Below are 16,956 nucleotides of genomic sequence, written 5' to 3' on the forward strand. Positions count from 1 at the left end.
TTGTTAAGCTGCAACAGGTTCGAGTAAGAGTAGCTTGTCTTCAAAGTATGTTGTCTGCCAGGTACCACAAGATGATACCCATTGAATCTACTTTGGGGCCATTGGAAACACTGTCACCTCAAACAAGAAGTCTTCCCTGTCTCACTGTTTTCTTAAATGCATGGGACTGAGTACTCTGGTTGTGAAATTGTTCCCTTGATACTGTTCTTGGTAAGAGTCATTTCCCCCTATGGAGAGAGTCTCTGGGTGGGGTATCCTTCAGCTTGCTAGGAAACCTACGAAAAAGCTTTGGTTTGGAACTTCAGTAGTTAATGGACACTATTCAAAGCTGGCAGTCAGGTTCTTGCTTTGCCAGGCTTTGCTGTTGAAGTGTGTTTTGTACTCTGGGCAACCCTAGTTGCAATAAGAGAAGCTCTTACACTTTCCTGTTAGATACATGTAGATGCTAATTCACCTTCCAGTGACTTCCATGAACCAGATCATGAACTTAGCCCTGCGTGTGGTGTCCTTTATTTAAGGAGATGGGAGGGAAGGGGTTTCTGACCATTTTTCTGTAGAAAGTGAGAAGTGTTACACTACACCTGAATGATATAATGGCTCACTTCCCAGAGCTGAAGAGGTCCTGCCTCATTTTTGTCTGCTCTGGGGCTTTTCTGTTCCTACGCTGAGCTGATTCAATGCATTGACCTGGTTTTTAAAAGTTGAATAGCTTAAACTCTGTGCTGACTGAAAGCACCTTTATTTGGAACCTGGAAATCATGACTCTGACCTAAAGAAGGGAAAAAAGATTTAACTGGTTGTCTGTTGATATTTAGTGTTAGCAGGAGCACTGTTGCACTGACCAGATGCTACTGAGGGGATAAAGCTGTGATGGTCCACTGTCTGTGAATGTGTTTGGAACCCTGTAAGGGGGTAGCATGAGAGGTGAAGTAAGTCTCGTAGGTACCTGATGATGAGAGACTCCCTAAACTTTTCAGCCTTCCAAGTAACTTAAAATTGTTTCATATAACTGATATGCTCTTGCTAGAATTAGTCCAGGAGAACTAAAACAGCAAAGCAATCTCTTCTTGGATGTTGTGTGTGTTGTGTGGGGGTTTTTTGTTTTTTTTTGTTTTGTTTTTAGTACTAAACAGAATCATTTAGAAGCTTATTGGCGGAATATACTACCTGTAGAAGTGTGGCTCTAAAAATATGTAGATTAGAGATTCATTGGTATTAGCTTAATTGTTGCCAAGTCTGTTCTTGTTTGTTTGTTTTTGTTGTTTTGGCTCTTTTCCCTATTCCTTATCCCCTAAATGAAGCTCCTTCTTCTTGGTGTCTAATCAAGTAAAACACTTGAGTCAAGACAAAAATACACAAACGCTAGAAATTCAGACAATGTTATCTAATACTAGTGACTTGAATCAACATAACTTCTAGCACCAAATTGTAAGCCTATTAATCAATACAGGAATTAAAAGTGTACAGACTGCTGTGAGATGTCCTCGTGTGTGAGATGTGTACAGCTGCCTTTTTTGGAAGGGAAGAGGGTGAAGTAATTCTGGGCCCTAAAGGCAATATTATCCCAATTATGTGACTAAGATTAAATCCATTGAAAGCTATCCTGAAGAAGCAAGATTCCCTTATGATAAACTTTCTTAGATAGCTTTGTTAGAACAATATAGTTTCCATGGTATCAGGAAATAATCAGTTTGGCTTCAGCAGTAGACCTCTTAGTTCCCACCTGTGAGTAGGCACACAAGTAGTCTTCCAGCCAGGCTGGTGTAGTTCTGCAATTTAAAAGCTGGAAGAAAACTGCCGTTTAGATTAAGGATCTTCTATTTATCTACTCTTAACTATCAACTGCTAATGAGTCAACCCAGTTTCTGCAAGGAATTTTCCAGGTTATGAGACTCTGATCTCAGAGGCACAGAACTAAACACTGTTGATCAGTTTTCATCATGTCTTGTAAACTACTTTAGCCAGATTCTCTGGTACATGAATACTTCCAGCATAGTCAGGTCTAGCCTTTTAGAAATCAAGACTGCTTGTTCATATTGATACCAAAAATAGCCCCTAATACATTACTTTGGCAGTATATGATGCAAAGAAATAGTGAACCTGTCTGGTGCACTTTTCAAAAAACTTTCTGTTATCACATGAAGCTGAATTAAGATGACCAGGATGAGAAGCAGTAATAGGTTGGTCTGTCTATATTAGATATTCTACTGGTTCACCCTTCAAAAGCTGTAACCAAAAAGCAGTCTGACTCCCCTCACCCCCCCCCCTTTGGTTGCCGTTGCTGTGTATTTTCTTGGTATTTCTTGAGAGAATTCTGTAGCTTTTCCATGAGTCAGTGAAGTCATTGTCTTCTGTTTTGTCTTGCTGGGTGAGTCCATACTGCAGTATTAGTACAATTCATGTAAAATACTCTAACCAAGTGTGTTGGCTGGCTCTGTTGTTAATGGAGTTTCTTGGGGAGTGGAAGTTGGATCACTATTTCTGCTTGCGAAGTGAGTCTTCTGTCATTCTTCCTGTCTCTTCATTAATCTTAAGACTCCAGTCATCAATGCTGAAAACTGAATTCTCTGATCATTAATACCTAGAAACTAAGATCACAAATCAAATGCTGATGACTTCCACTAGAACTGGAAAGCTGCATCTGCCCTGTTCTACAAGTACAGGAAGACTTTCTAAATTGTGGCATTATTCAGTATACTCAAGTGTAAAGAAATACAAAGTACAAATAAATTTTTTTAAAGTAGGTCTGACTAAATAAACCTTTCAGAGGTCTTCTATTTCTGAATCTATACAAAAGAATTGCTGCAATTGCTCTGAAATATAGGACCTTATCTTGTTTCCCTTTTAGCTCTATGTAGACCTAGCTTCAGTAGAGAGCTTATGTTCTTAAATTGCTGTTACACACTACAAGTTTTAGTTTACTATGAAAAAACATCACTCCAACAGCTAAAAAGTACTTCTCTTGAACACAGCAGCATGCATTATTGTATACAGTGTAAAATGGCCTCATGTATGACAAAGTGTACAATCTTACGGAAATTCTTAGCCCCTCTGCAGCACTGCCATAGTGAGACTTGCTTTTGTTAAAGACTGTTTGTTTAAATAAAACATTATGCTTATAAGTCTCACTGAAAAAGATTGCTTACGCTCTTCACAAATGCTCGGCTATTAGTTGTTTAGAGGCTGAGTGTAGTTTCAGGTCAGGGTATTAACTGTATGTGAAATACTCTGAAAGTCTCTTCCCTGCTCACTCCTGCAAAACAAAGATTAAAATGGAAAAATTATAACTGTGTTGGACACCAATTCTAAATGGTGTTTAACTGCAGGGGAAAAATTCCCTCCCTGTCTTGCCAACAGCTGAACTTGATAGTTGAGTTTCTTTTGCTGTTTTGTTTTCCCTGTTCATAAGTGTGGTGCTCTAGGTAGAATGTTTGTAGAAGATCTTGATCCTAGGGGGTGTGTATGTGGTTTTGTATTTGTGGGCTTTTTAATTCTCTGTGTAATCCAGTCAAAGCTTTTGACAGTGCACACAACACTGAGCATGGTGCACCATACTACAGGTGGTGATAATACTTAATTTCTCCTAAATAGAAAGGCCTACAGTGAGATAATTGCCTCTTTCACTTTGGCTGCAGCCAGTTAGATTCTTCCCTACATCATGTCATGAGCATTGCAAAACAAACTTATTGTCCTTTTCCTTTGCCTTTTTTGCCCTTCTGCCTCCCCCCCCCAAGTCTTTTACTTTCCTTAGTGAATAGTCTGAGGGTCTTTAATCTTTGTCAGGCCTGTCAGTAATGAGAGCAATTGGCCTCTGTCCCACTGCTAACAAATTCAAGATGGTTGTCATATTATCTTGTCTTGCTCTCCTTCCCCCCCCCCCCCCAAAATTAACAGAAACAAATGGAGACTAGGACACAACCATCATCTGCAGCCTGCATCTAACTCACCTGAGCCATGTTTCTCTGTCTAAGTATTAGAGCAGGCAGAGAGACAAGACAGCCTAATAATAGCCCAGCACTCTGCTTATTTTGTATTTGTGTGCATCCCTAAATGCTCACAGGAGAGACAACTACATGTTTTTTCAGATTCCAGTAGGTATTTTGTGCTTCCAAAAGTCAAATTTTAAGTTGATTGAGTCCTCTTGTTAGAGATTGAAATCTGAATGTGAGGGAGAATACACTCTTCTGAGTGTTTTTAAACAAGTGGTGTGTCTTGTCCAGTTGTCTTCACTACTACTCTGTTGTACTAGATAGAAGTGCTAGTTATTAAACTGCTGAATGCAGAGGAACTAAAATAGGAATTAGCTTTCCATTAGTAAGTGACTGGAATAGGATTTGGTCTCTCCTCTGTTTAGGCTTCTCCAGCTCAGAGGAAGGCTTGCTGCACTTTCTGCCTTCTACCTTTGCTTAGCCAAAAGCATGGGGCATAGTGAGGGAGTCATCTACTGAAACTGCCATCAGCAGGCTCAGGTTGCTGATCTGTGTGCCTTCTCTGCTAGCCAGCTAACTCATAGACAAGAAAACAAATAAATATGCAGGTGCTGCATAGTTCTTGAATTCTATAAATAGAACAGTAGCATAAATTAGAATGTAGTTCAGCCTTTTAAATAGGTATCTCCTGTTTACTGCAGCTTAGCACAGCTTCTGGCATTATCAATGCAATCACTGTGCTGGTGTTAGAAATACTTCTATGTTTCTTGGGATAAAAAAAGTAAGATAAGGCAGTCTGCTGGGAAGGTTCATGGGCAGCTGTTGGTTGGGAGATCGGTTCTGGGCTACTCACTCATTTTGACTACTGCAAATAAATGGTCTATTGCTCTTCATCTCTTGTCTGTCCCTCACCTCTAGGTGTCAAAAGTCTGAACGCTCCCTCATTTTTATCTCCTTTTCCTCTTTTTTTCAACGGTTTCCTGTAATCCCAGAATCTCCTGTTTCCTCCTGCCTAAGAGGTGTTGATTCTATCACTATTTCTCTTTGTCTCTTGACTGCTCATGGAAGAAATGTTTCAGCACCTCTACTTTTCCACGAAGTATAGTCTCTGTCTTTCTTGGCAGACACTCCCAGATTCTCTGCAGCAGCGTGAGGTTGACCTGACTCTGTTTCTGTGAGTCTTTTGCATAGCTTCTTACCCTAGATTGTACATTCCAAAATGAGCAGAAAAGCAAACATGGTTGTCCTGGCCAAAAATAAAAGCAAAAATACATGTGTGAGAGTAGGAAAATCTCAATTCTCCCTTGCCCTCAGTAGTAATTACCAGCTGTAAAGGTATGGCTCAGAATGACCATATTTATCTGGATGTGGGGATATTTCACAGCACCATCTCTTAAATAAGAAGGTAAGGTATGAAAAAATTTTTCTTTAATGAGCAGCACTTAGTTGAACAACTGATCTGTTTTTGGAGATTTTTCTCTGATAGAAGTGACCATTCCTGTTTGACACCCCCCCCCCCATTAACTTAGTTGTAAATAAACATCTTCTGTAAAGAGATTCAAGTTGACTTTCTGTGTCTGCACATCATGTGCAGAAAGCAGTGATTTTTTTTTTTTTTCCTTCTCTGGGTAAATGTAAAGATTTTTCTCAGTCTCATGTTAGTCTTGTAGAGTTTTTCTTACTTAGCTCTTAATTGTGAGTTTAGTGTAGCATAAAGGGGTGGGGGGAGAGGGGAACAAAAACAAACCTGGGGTTAATAATCAAGCTGTGTAGTTAATCAATCTCATTTGCCATACAGTCTCTCTTAAAGCCAGCTAATAACCTTCTCCCAGTTCCTAGACAGGGCATATCATTAGTTCCAAGGAGAACTTCTCCCTGACTAGAGACTAGGTGGGAGTCTTGTATATCTTGGAGAACCTGAATAAACAAGTTGGAGAAGGACAGCACAGACTCCAAACAATGATTCAACAGCTTCCAAAGATCTGAGGGGGGCCATTGGATTAATTAAAAGATGTTTACAAAAAATAAAACAGTGCATTACTTGGAACTACTTAAAATATATTTCCTAGCCAGTGATGCTCTTTCACAAGGTGCTTAAGCAGCTGGTCTGAGACATGGCCAGTCTGTCCTGTCTTCCCTTCTCTCAACTCCCTTGGTTATAAGTTACTATTTTCTCCTTATACTAGCATTAACAGTCAAGTACTCACCCAGATGAGTGAGATCCGGAAAAACCTGCTTCCCCTGCCCCCTCTTCATTTTGGCTCTAGTTTTGGATACTAACCTGTCCCTTACAAGGAAAGGAATAGGAATATATAGCCAAGGGTGGGAGAAGAGCAGGGCAGTCTATGTTGTCTTGAGTTGCTCTTGAAAATATAGCCAGAAATTTCTAGACTTTTGTGAGTACCACACTTGATTCTGAACCAGGTAGTATTGTATAAATTAAATGGTTAGAAACTTCAGGAATCTTTCAGGTATAAAACATAACAAATAATCTTAAAATGGGAGACCTCTCTAAAATTGTGTCTATAGACTTTATAGGAAAAAAGTTCCTGAATTATAAATAGAACACAGTATTTTCAGACCCCGAAACTGTCTCTTCACTAAGAGTAGCAGAGACCGTTGTTCAATATTGAGGCAGCTCTGCCAGCTGTAACAGACTAATGCAGCTGTAAACACTAGGATTTTTTTGTCCATTTAGATAAAAATATCCCATGTAGCTTGTTAGCAAAACCAAATAGACACCAGAGTATCAGAATCAAAGCCCCTGTATTTTAACTTAAGCACTTAACTCTAAAGTTACAAATGTGACAAATGCCACAAGTCAGGGTAGTAGTGCAGTATTACATACACTGTATACCAAACTACATGACCTTTTTACAGCACTTCTGTTTGTAGGATAAATTGTGGAACTTCAGTTACTTTTCTGTGGTTTTCATCTGTTTAAATACTTCATAATTTATTTTTCTATATTTTATTAAACCTTTTTTATGAAACAGACTTTTGCCAAAGGAAGACTTCATACCTCCTACCTTGTCTGGAGTATTGATCCCCTGGCATTCCTTTTCTGTGGGTAGAGAACAGTCTTAACAGTAACTTCCTCCCTAGCTCTCTCACCCTATACTTCCCTTTCTACCTTCTTTTGTGTCATGCCATGTTGTCCACCACTATGTGATTAAACCAGAGTTCCCCAAAAGCTATTGATATTATTGTGAATTGTCTGTAGGTTTTTAAAGGAAACTATGCTACACCTGGCTTGAACTTATAGATTCGAAAAGCTGGAAACTTTCTTGTGATATCAGCATAGCCCTGTGTAATGTTTTTAACTAGCTTAGCGTTGTTTTCTACAAATGTATGTTGCCATGTTCTTAGTAATTCTAGCCAAAAACCTTAACGGCATTTCTTTCCTTCAGCCCCTGCTTAGGCGTTCAAAGACCTGAGTCTTGCCTTCTTCCTTTTTAGCTCTTCTGCTCTCCTCTCCCCTTGCTTTGCCTCCTCCATCCTGTGCTCCTTTTTATTCTGCTCTCTGTGTATGAAGGCTTTCCACCTTTCTTTCATAGGTAGAGTTTTCAAATCTTAGCAGTCTTTGATCCTATTCCACTTCTGTAACATTCAGGCAAACAGATTCTGGCCAACCCAAAACACTACAGAAGACATGATGCCCTGCAGTCCTTTACAAAGTCTTGAATAGGCATCTCAAGCAGTTTGCTGTGCAATCTCCCCCTTCTCTCCCCCCTGCCCCCTGTATGATTAAAGGGGAGAAAGACCAGATCAAATAGTGCTATCAGAGGACCATCATCTGTCTCTTGCTGCTAACTAGCAAAACAGCCTAGATTCTCTTAGTCACTAGTCCTTGACTAGATCAACTAGGCAAATATTAACAGAAAGCTGAGAAACTTGAACTCCAGTTCTGGTGAGTTTGGAGCATGTGGAACCTCAAAAACAGTCCCTTAAGAGCTGAAGGTTGTGTGTTAGGGGAGATGAGTAATAACTGATCCATTATAATCCCTTAAGGTATGAAGTTACCTCTAGGGGTGCTCTTCTGGTCCTTATCTAGGCTGCTGCTGGTTAGATAAAAAGGTACTTTGTGAAGAGGGTAAGGCATAAGGATTTGTCTACAGGATTGCCTTTTGACTTTTAGCCTTGTAATCTATCACTAGATCTCAGCCATTCTTTCTTCCAGTTTTTGAAAGCTAATGGATCTGAATATATGCTCATTTGTCAGAAGTTCAGTGCACAATCTTAAAGGTCAGGGAGATACTTGGCCCTTGAGATGGTGATTAGGTCTATGTTGTTATATAAAATAATGTTTGCTCCTGTCCTAATGAAAACTTCAGGACTTTTATTTACATGTACCAAGTGTTGTCCTCTTTCCCCATAAAATGAGCAGCATTGTTAAAAATACTAACACTTGGTATAGGCTAGTATGGTCACTTCAACAAAACACCATTTCCCAAACTGAGCTACTCAACTGCTGGCAAACAGTGCATTACTTAGATTGCTGTAAGAATTCTAATGATTATATAAGAAATGGAGTATAGGATGGGTGACTGACTTTCTTTGCCCATTTTCATTTTCTCATCTCCTTTTACCATGGACTACACAAGCAAATTTTGCAGTCACTTCTGTGAAACTGTCCTCATCTGACCTCTTCATTGTTGTCCCCCCTTCCCTGCCCTCCCCTTCATATGTATCTTAAGATTAAAAGTAAAAGCATGTTTCTTAGTTACAACTCTAGGTCATATACACTATGCTAACAAAAGCACTTTTGAAATACTGCATAATGTAGTAAAATCATTTTGATTTAACAAAAAGTACTTTTTTCTTTCAATGAAAAAGATGTAGGAAGAAATAAAAATTCTAGGAGAGAATATTTAAATACAGTGACACCAGAAAAATTTGGATAACTGCTGGTTATGTACAAGTTCTCACAAACTAGTTCTTATAAACAAATTTCATGTGAAGAAGACTATTCAGTGAAAGGGAAGGAAAACTTAAATGGTATCTTGAGTCTTTTCCTCTTAGTTTTATAAAAATTGAGCACCTAACACTTACTGTGTCAGCAATTAAATTAAAACTTAAATGCCCCTAGTTAAAAATAAAAAGCTCTCTAGCTTCTGTCCTAACTGGACTGCAGAGTGAGTCATTCCCTCCTGCTGCAATTACACAACAAGGTAAACTTGCATTCAAACTGAGTTTGTTTTGCTAGTAGACTTAAAACACTCACTGTCAAACTGTTAAGATACATTCTCACCTGCACTTGCATGTAATGGCTGTTTTCCAATTCTTAAAGGAATCTTCCTTGAAAAAAAAAGTGCATGACCTATAAAAGTGGGATTACCCTTCCTTGTTATTGTAAATCTGTGTACCTTGCTGGCAAAAGGCTTGGAATCTGAGTTAAGAATTCTGTAATATTTGTAAGCTAACTGCTGGAGCATATTCTAGTTTCTGACCTAGAGCACTTGAACATATTTCAGCAGTTGACAAAATGAAATAGCGTGTCCTAATGAACTTAAAACCCCAAACATTCCTCCTCCCTCCCCCTCCCCCCCCAAAAAAAGGCAAAACACCCTGAAATCTTATTGTAAAACCTGAGCAGCATAGGCTAAAAAAGGCTGGGCTGTAAGACTGAAAATGTAATGGGAAAAAAACTGAGAAATAATGCTTCTTGGTGTTGAGTTGTAGCAACTTTTCTTGGGAAGCAGAGGTATTTGTCTGCTAGGTAAGCAACTTCTGCAAAACACAAGCTGCTGCTTAAATTAACTGTGAGGATGTAAGATTTCCACATATGAAAATCTGGTGACATACTTGGGAAGACAGGACTGTATCAAATAGGTAATAGCTCTGACAATCCATCATCTTGACTGTGGATATGGAATATCAGAGATAAAGACAGGAAACATGGACTGACTTATGTTAGTGGAATCTTGCCATGGCCTTGGGCAGAGTTGGAAACTGGCTCCAGACATGCAAACACGTAGCAGTCTCCTTCAATCTGAGTGAACTCTCAAAGTCTTCAGTGTGGCTTCCTTCATATTCAAAGGGCTGCATCTCTGTTTCAGCTACTTCTGCCATCTGTGCTCTCTCAAACTCTAACCCTTTCCCCCTTAAAGAAGGGAGGGGGAAAGCCCTTTTAGATGCAATTTACTCAGAGCTGTATCATAATCTTTCACTGAGAAATTTGTGCTTAAAGTTGAGCAAGAGTAGTTTCAATTGCAATAGCACTATATGAGATGTTAAACATCTGCTGAAGTGCTTTGCTGCATCAGTGTGCCCAGTGGTTGAGGTAAAGCGTGGACAGTCCTTCGGATTTCGGATGTTTCGTGGAACAAATTCCTGTCTACGTCATAGGAGGCTGTGTGAAAAGAGTTTGGAAGGGTTGTAAGGAGGTTGGGGTATTGCTGAGCATGTGTCCAATTTCAGAATGCAGACAGTATGTTTTCATGCTGCTCTTGATTCTGAAAGAACATGGCCACCTGATTCAGTTGCTGTCTTTAGCAAAGCTGTGAGTGCACGTTTTGTGCTTTACTTCACTGGCTTCTGCACTGTGGTTTACCAAGCCACATAAGGGGCTAGGATTCATCCCTCTGTCCCTGCTGTTTCACGCTATTCCTTTTCTCCTAATGAAGTATATAGGAATGAGTGTCTTAAACCCCTTAAGATGTGACTTAACATGAGACCTTTAAATATCTGATAGTGTTGTCTTAACAAGTTTCGCCAAAACAAAAGCAACGTCTAATCAGGTAAAGAACTTTGAAATGTGATTGTTCTGAGTACAGTAGCTTGTTTCTATCTTAATTGCAATTTCTTCTGCTCCAGTAATTGCAGCTGTCATTTACACTCAGTATTTGCATATAGAGTATCTATATGAAGAATTGCATGATACATGATTACTGGAGAAGATGCAAAGCTCTTTTTTAATCTTGTCTTAAACCAAGGTCTAATTTTTGTTTTGAATTTTGGGCTTTCTGCAATTATTATAGCACTTCCTAAATTGTACTGTTGATCCACTACTTGTTTGGGGGGAGGAAAGGAAAGGACGAAAAAGAAGTAAAATGTCAAATTCAGGTTTCCTGAGCACTCTTCCTGCAAATACCTATTCTCCAGTTGATTCTGCTTTAACAGAAATAAAGTACAGGCTTGGATGTAACGTTCAGAGGTCTTGGTGGTTTCCTTTGGGCTTGACTTCGTGTGATGAAGATCAGCTTCCAAGAGAAGGAATAGGGTAATATATTAGTGTATATTCAGAGATCTATCACTTGTACTCTGCACCTTAAGTCCCCATTTTGATGTTAACAGTGTAATTAATTGGATGCAGAAAAAACCCAAAGCTGTGTAAATAAAACTCAAAGAATGAATCTTTCATTACCTTGAGATGCAGTCCTCTTCAAAGTGTCCATTTTTCCTGTTGGTGTCTCTGAAGTTCTCTTGCTCCCTTTACCTGCATTGAAAACTACTTGCATGAAATTTTTACTTTCTTACTCTGAAAAGTCTGTGTGTAACAATGTTTTCTGTAAACACTGACCACCTTATAGTGTACAGAACAGGGCTAGTGATTCGAGTACAAGCCAATGTCATGGGGTGGTGGTGGCTGAGAGGAGTAGGGCACAAAAGGCAGTCTGCCCTCAAGAGCTAGTCAGTTGTGAGTGGCATATCAGTTTCTTGGGCATAATCTTGGTTCAGTGCGTGGCAACTCTCCTTACTGATGAAAGGACTATGAACTCTGTACTTCCTTAACTTCTCTATTTGGTGAGTGACCTCAGATTTTCTGAGGCAGAAGACAGCCTTCTATAAAAAGGGTTTGGTAAGCATGTGCATTGCATGATACTTCATTTGCTCTGACCTGGGAAATCTGAGTTTTGCATGTTTTGTAGCTTTCCCCCCATGCACGTTTAAAAGTGAATTTTGATTTAACAACATGTATCTCTGTTTTGTTTTCCTTCCCCCAACAGCTGGCTTACCCCTTGGTGTTCTAAACTTGGCCAAAATAAAACCGTATCAGAGGGGCTTTTTCTGTAATGATGACAGCATCAAGTATCCGTTCCATGACAGTACCATCACATCCACTGTCCTCTACACAGTGGGGTTCACCCTGCCCATTTTCTCTGTAAGTAGCTAATATATAGGCAGCTTTGGGGATGGGGGTAAAACCTTTGCCTTCCAAGAGCTCAGCACTGTGACTATGAATTACAGCTAGTGAGAGAGGTTATAAAGACAAAATGCCGTATTTGTGCAGTGCTATGCATGTGAAAGGTGTAGTTTGCTACTTTCAGTTTGCAGAGAAAATCTGGAACTAATCTCTTAACTGTCAGTATCTCTAATCCCTTTTTTTTTGAGGAGCGGAAAGAGAGGTTTTTAAGTGTAATATTTAGCCTAGTCTTTTACATTTAATGGGGGGAGGGGGGGAAATACTATCTGCTTCTGTAAATGTGATGAAATAAGTACTCCTATTTCTTGTTCAGAACAGTTAGTCTAATAAATCAAACACTTGTGATGTTAGAATTTCTGCTTTAGTGGAACATGCAAACCTGTAATTAGTTTCTGTAGAAAGTACAAGGAAGGGACATTCACTAATCTAATTTGGAGTCAAGGGACTTTGCAAGTATAAAAAAAAAAAAAAGCATGGTGACTTCTCAAACCTTTCAGAGTAGAATACAGAGGCTGAAAATTCAGTTGCTTGCCCAAAAGGGGCTCACTGTTTTCAGTATCACATGGTGGTGTTTGTTTGTTTGTGGTTTTTTTGTTTGTTTGTTTTCTTAACCAGGAAAAACTTAACTCTGCAGGAGGTTTTTATCTATATTTTAAGCTTGATTTCTATACAAGCTTTTCATATGGCTTGATGAACTGGTTTAGAGAGATACAGGATTTAACTATTCAGAATAGTCGTCAACCTGAAATTACATCTCATCTGTCTGCAGTGATTGGCCAAACCATGCTAAAGATGGTCATGATGTTTGCTGGTCTTCTGAGAGACTCGCAGGCTGAATTACTCATGATGGGATACTTAATGCTTAAAGGATGGAAGCAGCTATTTAAAACAAGTAAACAGAAAATCTCTGCAACTTCTATGCTTTGTTGCTTTAACTTTCCCTTAAGTACTTGTTTATTAAAGTTTGCATTAGTCTTTTATAGTGTAGACACAACAAATGTTATCATTTAAGTATTAAGTTTCACTTTTGGGGAAAATAGTTAGAAATTTCTGTTTGATACATACTGACAGATATTCAGCAGGACTTCACTAAACTTTTTCTGCAGAAAGGTTCTTGTGTATCTTAATAGTTATGTGCACAGGTGAGCTAGCAACTACATTTCTCCATACTCTTTCAGACCTCTAAAGAGGCATTTCAATTGCAGTTAGATAATCTGTGATTTGCTTGACTTATCTTCCAATTTTAGATTTCATGTAACTGCTCCTATAATCTGAAGTTGAGTGTGCTTTTTTTTTCTGATCTAAAATGTGGGAGAAACATCTGGGTTTCTTATAGTTAACTTATTTAAATAAAATTATAAACCTTTAAGGAATGATGCAGACACCTATTTAACTGCCTAGGTGTCTAAAATTGTAGATCGGAACAAGACTGGCCAGGAATTCCTGTCTGTTGTTAATATTTTGCTTTTGAGATAAAAACTCACTGTGTGAATCCTACAAAAGTATTGCCTGTCTGTGTGCAGGGAATCAGATTATATAGATGTAACAATAACTTGTGGACTTCCATGTTGTAGAAATTAACATTTCTAAAGAGTTTGTAGTTCTGTAACAACAGTGCATGTTATCCAGATCAGTTTTCTTCAAGCTGAGTGTTTTAAAAACCTTATAAATAACATGTTGGCCTATTAGTGCAACAAATCTGATACCTGGTAGGTAGGGTTCAAATTTGTGGAGCTAATGAGGTCTGTAACTAATGAGCTCCTTGTAAAACATCACTTTCTGAGAATAATGAATGTTACTACTGGTCATAAGTAAACTAAAGATGATATGCTCTGTATAAAAGGGGAGAGGGAAATCTTGCTTCTGAAACCACTGGGACTCTAAAGAAACTAGTATTTAAATTATGATTGTTCCCTCTTGCAGGTGGCTAAAGAACTGCCTGCAGACGTCTCAGAACCTTAGACAATCCCGTTTCCCTCCCCTTCCAAGTTTCAGCAATGAAATACAATGTCCTTTATGGCTATTGAAAGTTTAGACTTTAGGGTAGAGTGTAAGATTATACATTGGACAAATTGCTGAGGTTTTTTAACTTCTGCTGAATGTAGCTTCAACCTTACCTCTATTCACAGTGGGAGGAGAAAGTTATCAGGCTGGGAATAGGAGAATCAGACATTCAGGCTGGTTCTTGTTTTGGACTGACTTAGTGGAGGCTTGAGACTTTTTCCAAGTCAGCTGAAGTTTTTAGAAGTAGTCTGTTCCAGAAACAATATCCTCAATGGGGACACAGCTGGCTCATGAAGGCTTATTGAACAGTATAACTGTGATCATTCCATATCTAGTCAAAATGTTATTGTGACCTAAGACTCTTCTGAAAAGATCAGGTGTCTTCATGAAGGAATTGATGCCAACAATAGAGTCTAATACTAAGCAAATAAGAGCTGATAAACTGCTCTTTTGTGCAAACTTTGTTCTGTTATCATAGAAGATGAACAGCCTACTTATTCCTAAATAGGACTTACAGCTTGGCTTTGTCACATCACAAAGTAGAAAGAAAAACTTGTGGGAGGAAACTGAGGGAAGCAAAAGGTAACATATCTATATCTGCTGTGTGTGTGGAGGGGGAAGTGTGCATATGTTTTGTTTCTCTTAAGTAGTTGAGCAGTCATAGCCCTTCCCCTTAGCATTCAACAGTGTATGGGTGTCCCTGACCTGGTTATTTAGTCCTTAACCCCTAAATCCTCGTGAACTGTAAGCAGAAATGCTCAGGATTTTGAGTATACCCCTTGCTAGGGTTGTACTGTCTTCACAGTGCAATAAGAAATGGTCTGAACATGTTGCAGTATAATAAAAGGTCGTGTTTGGTTCAGTAGTTAGGGGTAGGCCCATAGTGGGACATAATTTCCACACACACCCCCAACCTCATAACCCTAAAACATCAGAAAACAACCACCTCCCAAACATGCAGTAATGAGTGTGGCATAGATACTCTGTTGCTATGAGGTCTGGAAGAAACTTGTGTGGAAGAAGCTATGCTGCCTAAACATTATGTATCTTAAAATCCTCATAAAATGATTTGAAGACATTGTAGAACAGGCTAGAGAAATTGCAGTGTTCTTCTAAAGAGGAAAATATAAAACTATTGCTCCTTAAATTCACAGTTCCATTTGTAGCTATGCCATATTAAACTAGGACTAGAAGTCTTTGTTATCACTATTTATTATCAAGAAAGAAAATTTCTGGGAAACAAGCTCATGTGGATGATTCTTTTCCAGGTGCCACTTCATAGTATCGTACTGCTCAAAATTCAGAATTATTTCCTGTGTCTGGATGAAAAGCATGGGGTTTTTTGTTTGTTTTTTTGTTTTATATTACTATTTTTGAAGGCTTAGGAGGCAAGTAGGACTTGATAGTATTCTGGAAAAATGAATCTCTTTAGACCACTGTTATGAGAGGCTCATGTCCGTGAGATGATTGATGGTTCACATATCTAGGAAGATCTTTCTGATACTTCTGCCTTCCTCCCCTCCCCCAAAGGGGTCTTTTCAGAGGAATAAAGAAATGACATGTTTAACTCATCCCAGATAATGGAGTAATGTCCTTATAGGTTGCAACTCGATGAGTATTTTAAAAGGAATCTCTAAGAAGCTGTACTTGGTTTGGTGTTTTTGATCCCTAACTGTGTGTGCATGAGATCAACTCTTATATAATATAAATAGGAATATAAATGAGGGATGAATGTCAGAGCTGTTCTCTTGCAGCAAGATCAAAGAGAGCCTTTACAGGTGTATTTGCATGTGTTCTATTCAGATGGCCTTTTCTGGTGACTTCATCTCCAAATCAATTCTCTCTTCCTCCAGTCCTCTTGCTTCTTACAACTGCTGTCTTTGGTGACACTCTTGCAGCTTCTCCTAGATGTAAGGTTAGGTGTGGGGGGAGGAGGAACAGAGCAAAGGAGGCATCTTTGAGGCATTTTTCTGATCACATCACAAGAGTGGAACAGAGTAACTTGGGTCTCATCTGCTCCCCTTGCTAGGTTCTGAGCAGGGCTTCAGTAATTTCCTGCCAGAGCTTGGTGTGGCTGCTCTGTTGGAGAGCTGAAGGGAAGCAACCCCCAGGTGAGTTCCTATATGCTGGACTGATTCATGAGAGGACTAGGGTTCAGTACTTCTAACTCGGGCAAACTGTCTCATTCTGCTTCTGGGAAACATAGCAGTTGGCCACAACTGTTGCTACTAAACAAATTAATGCAAATGCTGATGTTCCTGACTTATAAACAGGGAAAGTGTTAGTAGTAAATAGTCCTTGGAATAAGTTCATTTCTCTGTGATGAGCTCTGCAGCTTGTGACTTTTTTGGGAGGAAGTTGTATTAGGGATTGTGGAACTTGAATTTCTCCACCTTGAAGACAAGACATCCAAAAATACATTTAGGTGGTCATGTCATGTCTTCTTTAAAAAACAGTCTTGGTTTGATTTGGCAAAGGCTGATGTCCTCAGTAGCATGATGCCTTCCCTAAAGGGCCGCTAGCTTTGCTCCTCTGCCAAGAGGAACAAAGACGAATTAACCTATTACATACTAGGCTTGATGTTTACAGGAATGTCTCTTTTTACCACATGTATAAATGTTCTGATTGTAACTTTTCCTAGGAATAGTAATAGGAATGGTAATATCTACTGCTTTCTTCTCTGACAATATTTAAAAAAAATTGTTTTTTTCTGTTTTACAAGCAGGATCTGCTTTGCAAAAGTAAAAACTTTGATTAAAAGCAGCTATTTGATTAAGGAAGCAAGCACCTATTGGGCTAATTCATACCTTTCTTGAGCAACAAATGTAGCTGCTATTGTGGTAAAGACTGATAAAGCAGGGGAATGAAGCCTATTTA

The 16,956-nt window shown here is 39.0% G+C and overlaps 1 protein-coding gene across 2 annotated transcripts in view; it reads left to right on the forward strand.

Annotated features, from left to right (window-relative positions):
* PLPP1 (phospholipid phosphatase 1) overlaps positions 1 to 16,956 on the forward strand; it is a 73,794-nt gene that overhangs the window by 4,433 nt on the left and 52,405 nt on the right. Inside the window, exon 2 of one of the 2 annotated variants that reach the window (XM_067316193.1) lies at positions 11,879 to 12,033. The exons of the other annotated variant lie outside the window; for it this stretch is intronic. Within the exon in view, the coding sequence (XP_067172294.1) occupies positions 11,879 to 12,033 (155 nt within the window). The remainder of the gene's footprint in view (positions 1 to 11,878; positions 12,034 to 16,956) is intronic. 2 annotated transcript variants of the gene reach the window in all.

Source organism: Apteryx mantelli, chromosome Z (assembly GCF_036417845.1).
Source record: "Apteryx mantelli isolate bAptMan1 chromosome Z, bAptMan1.hap1, whole genome shotgun sequence".
NCBI lineage: Eukaryota > Metazoa > Chordata > Aves > Apterygiformes > Apterygidae > Apteryx > Apteryx mantelli.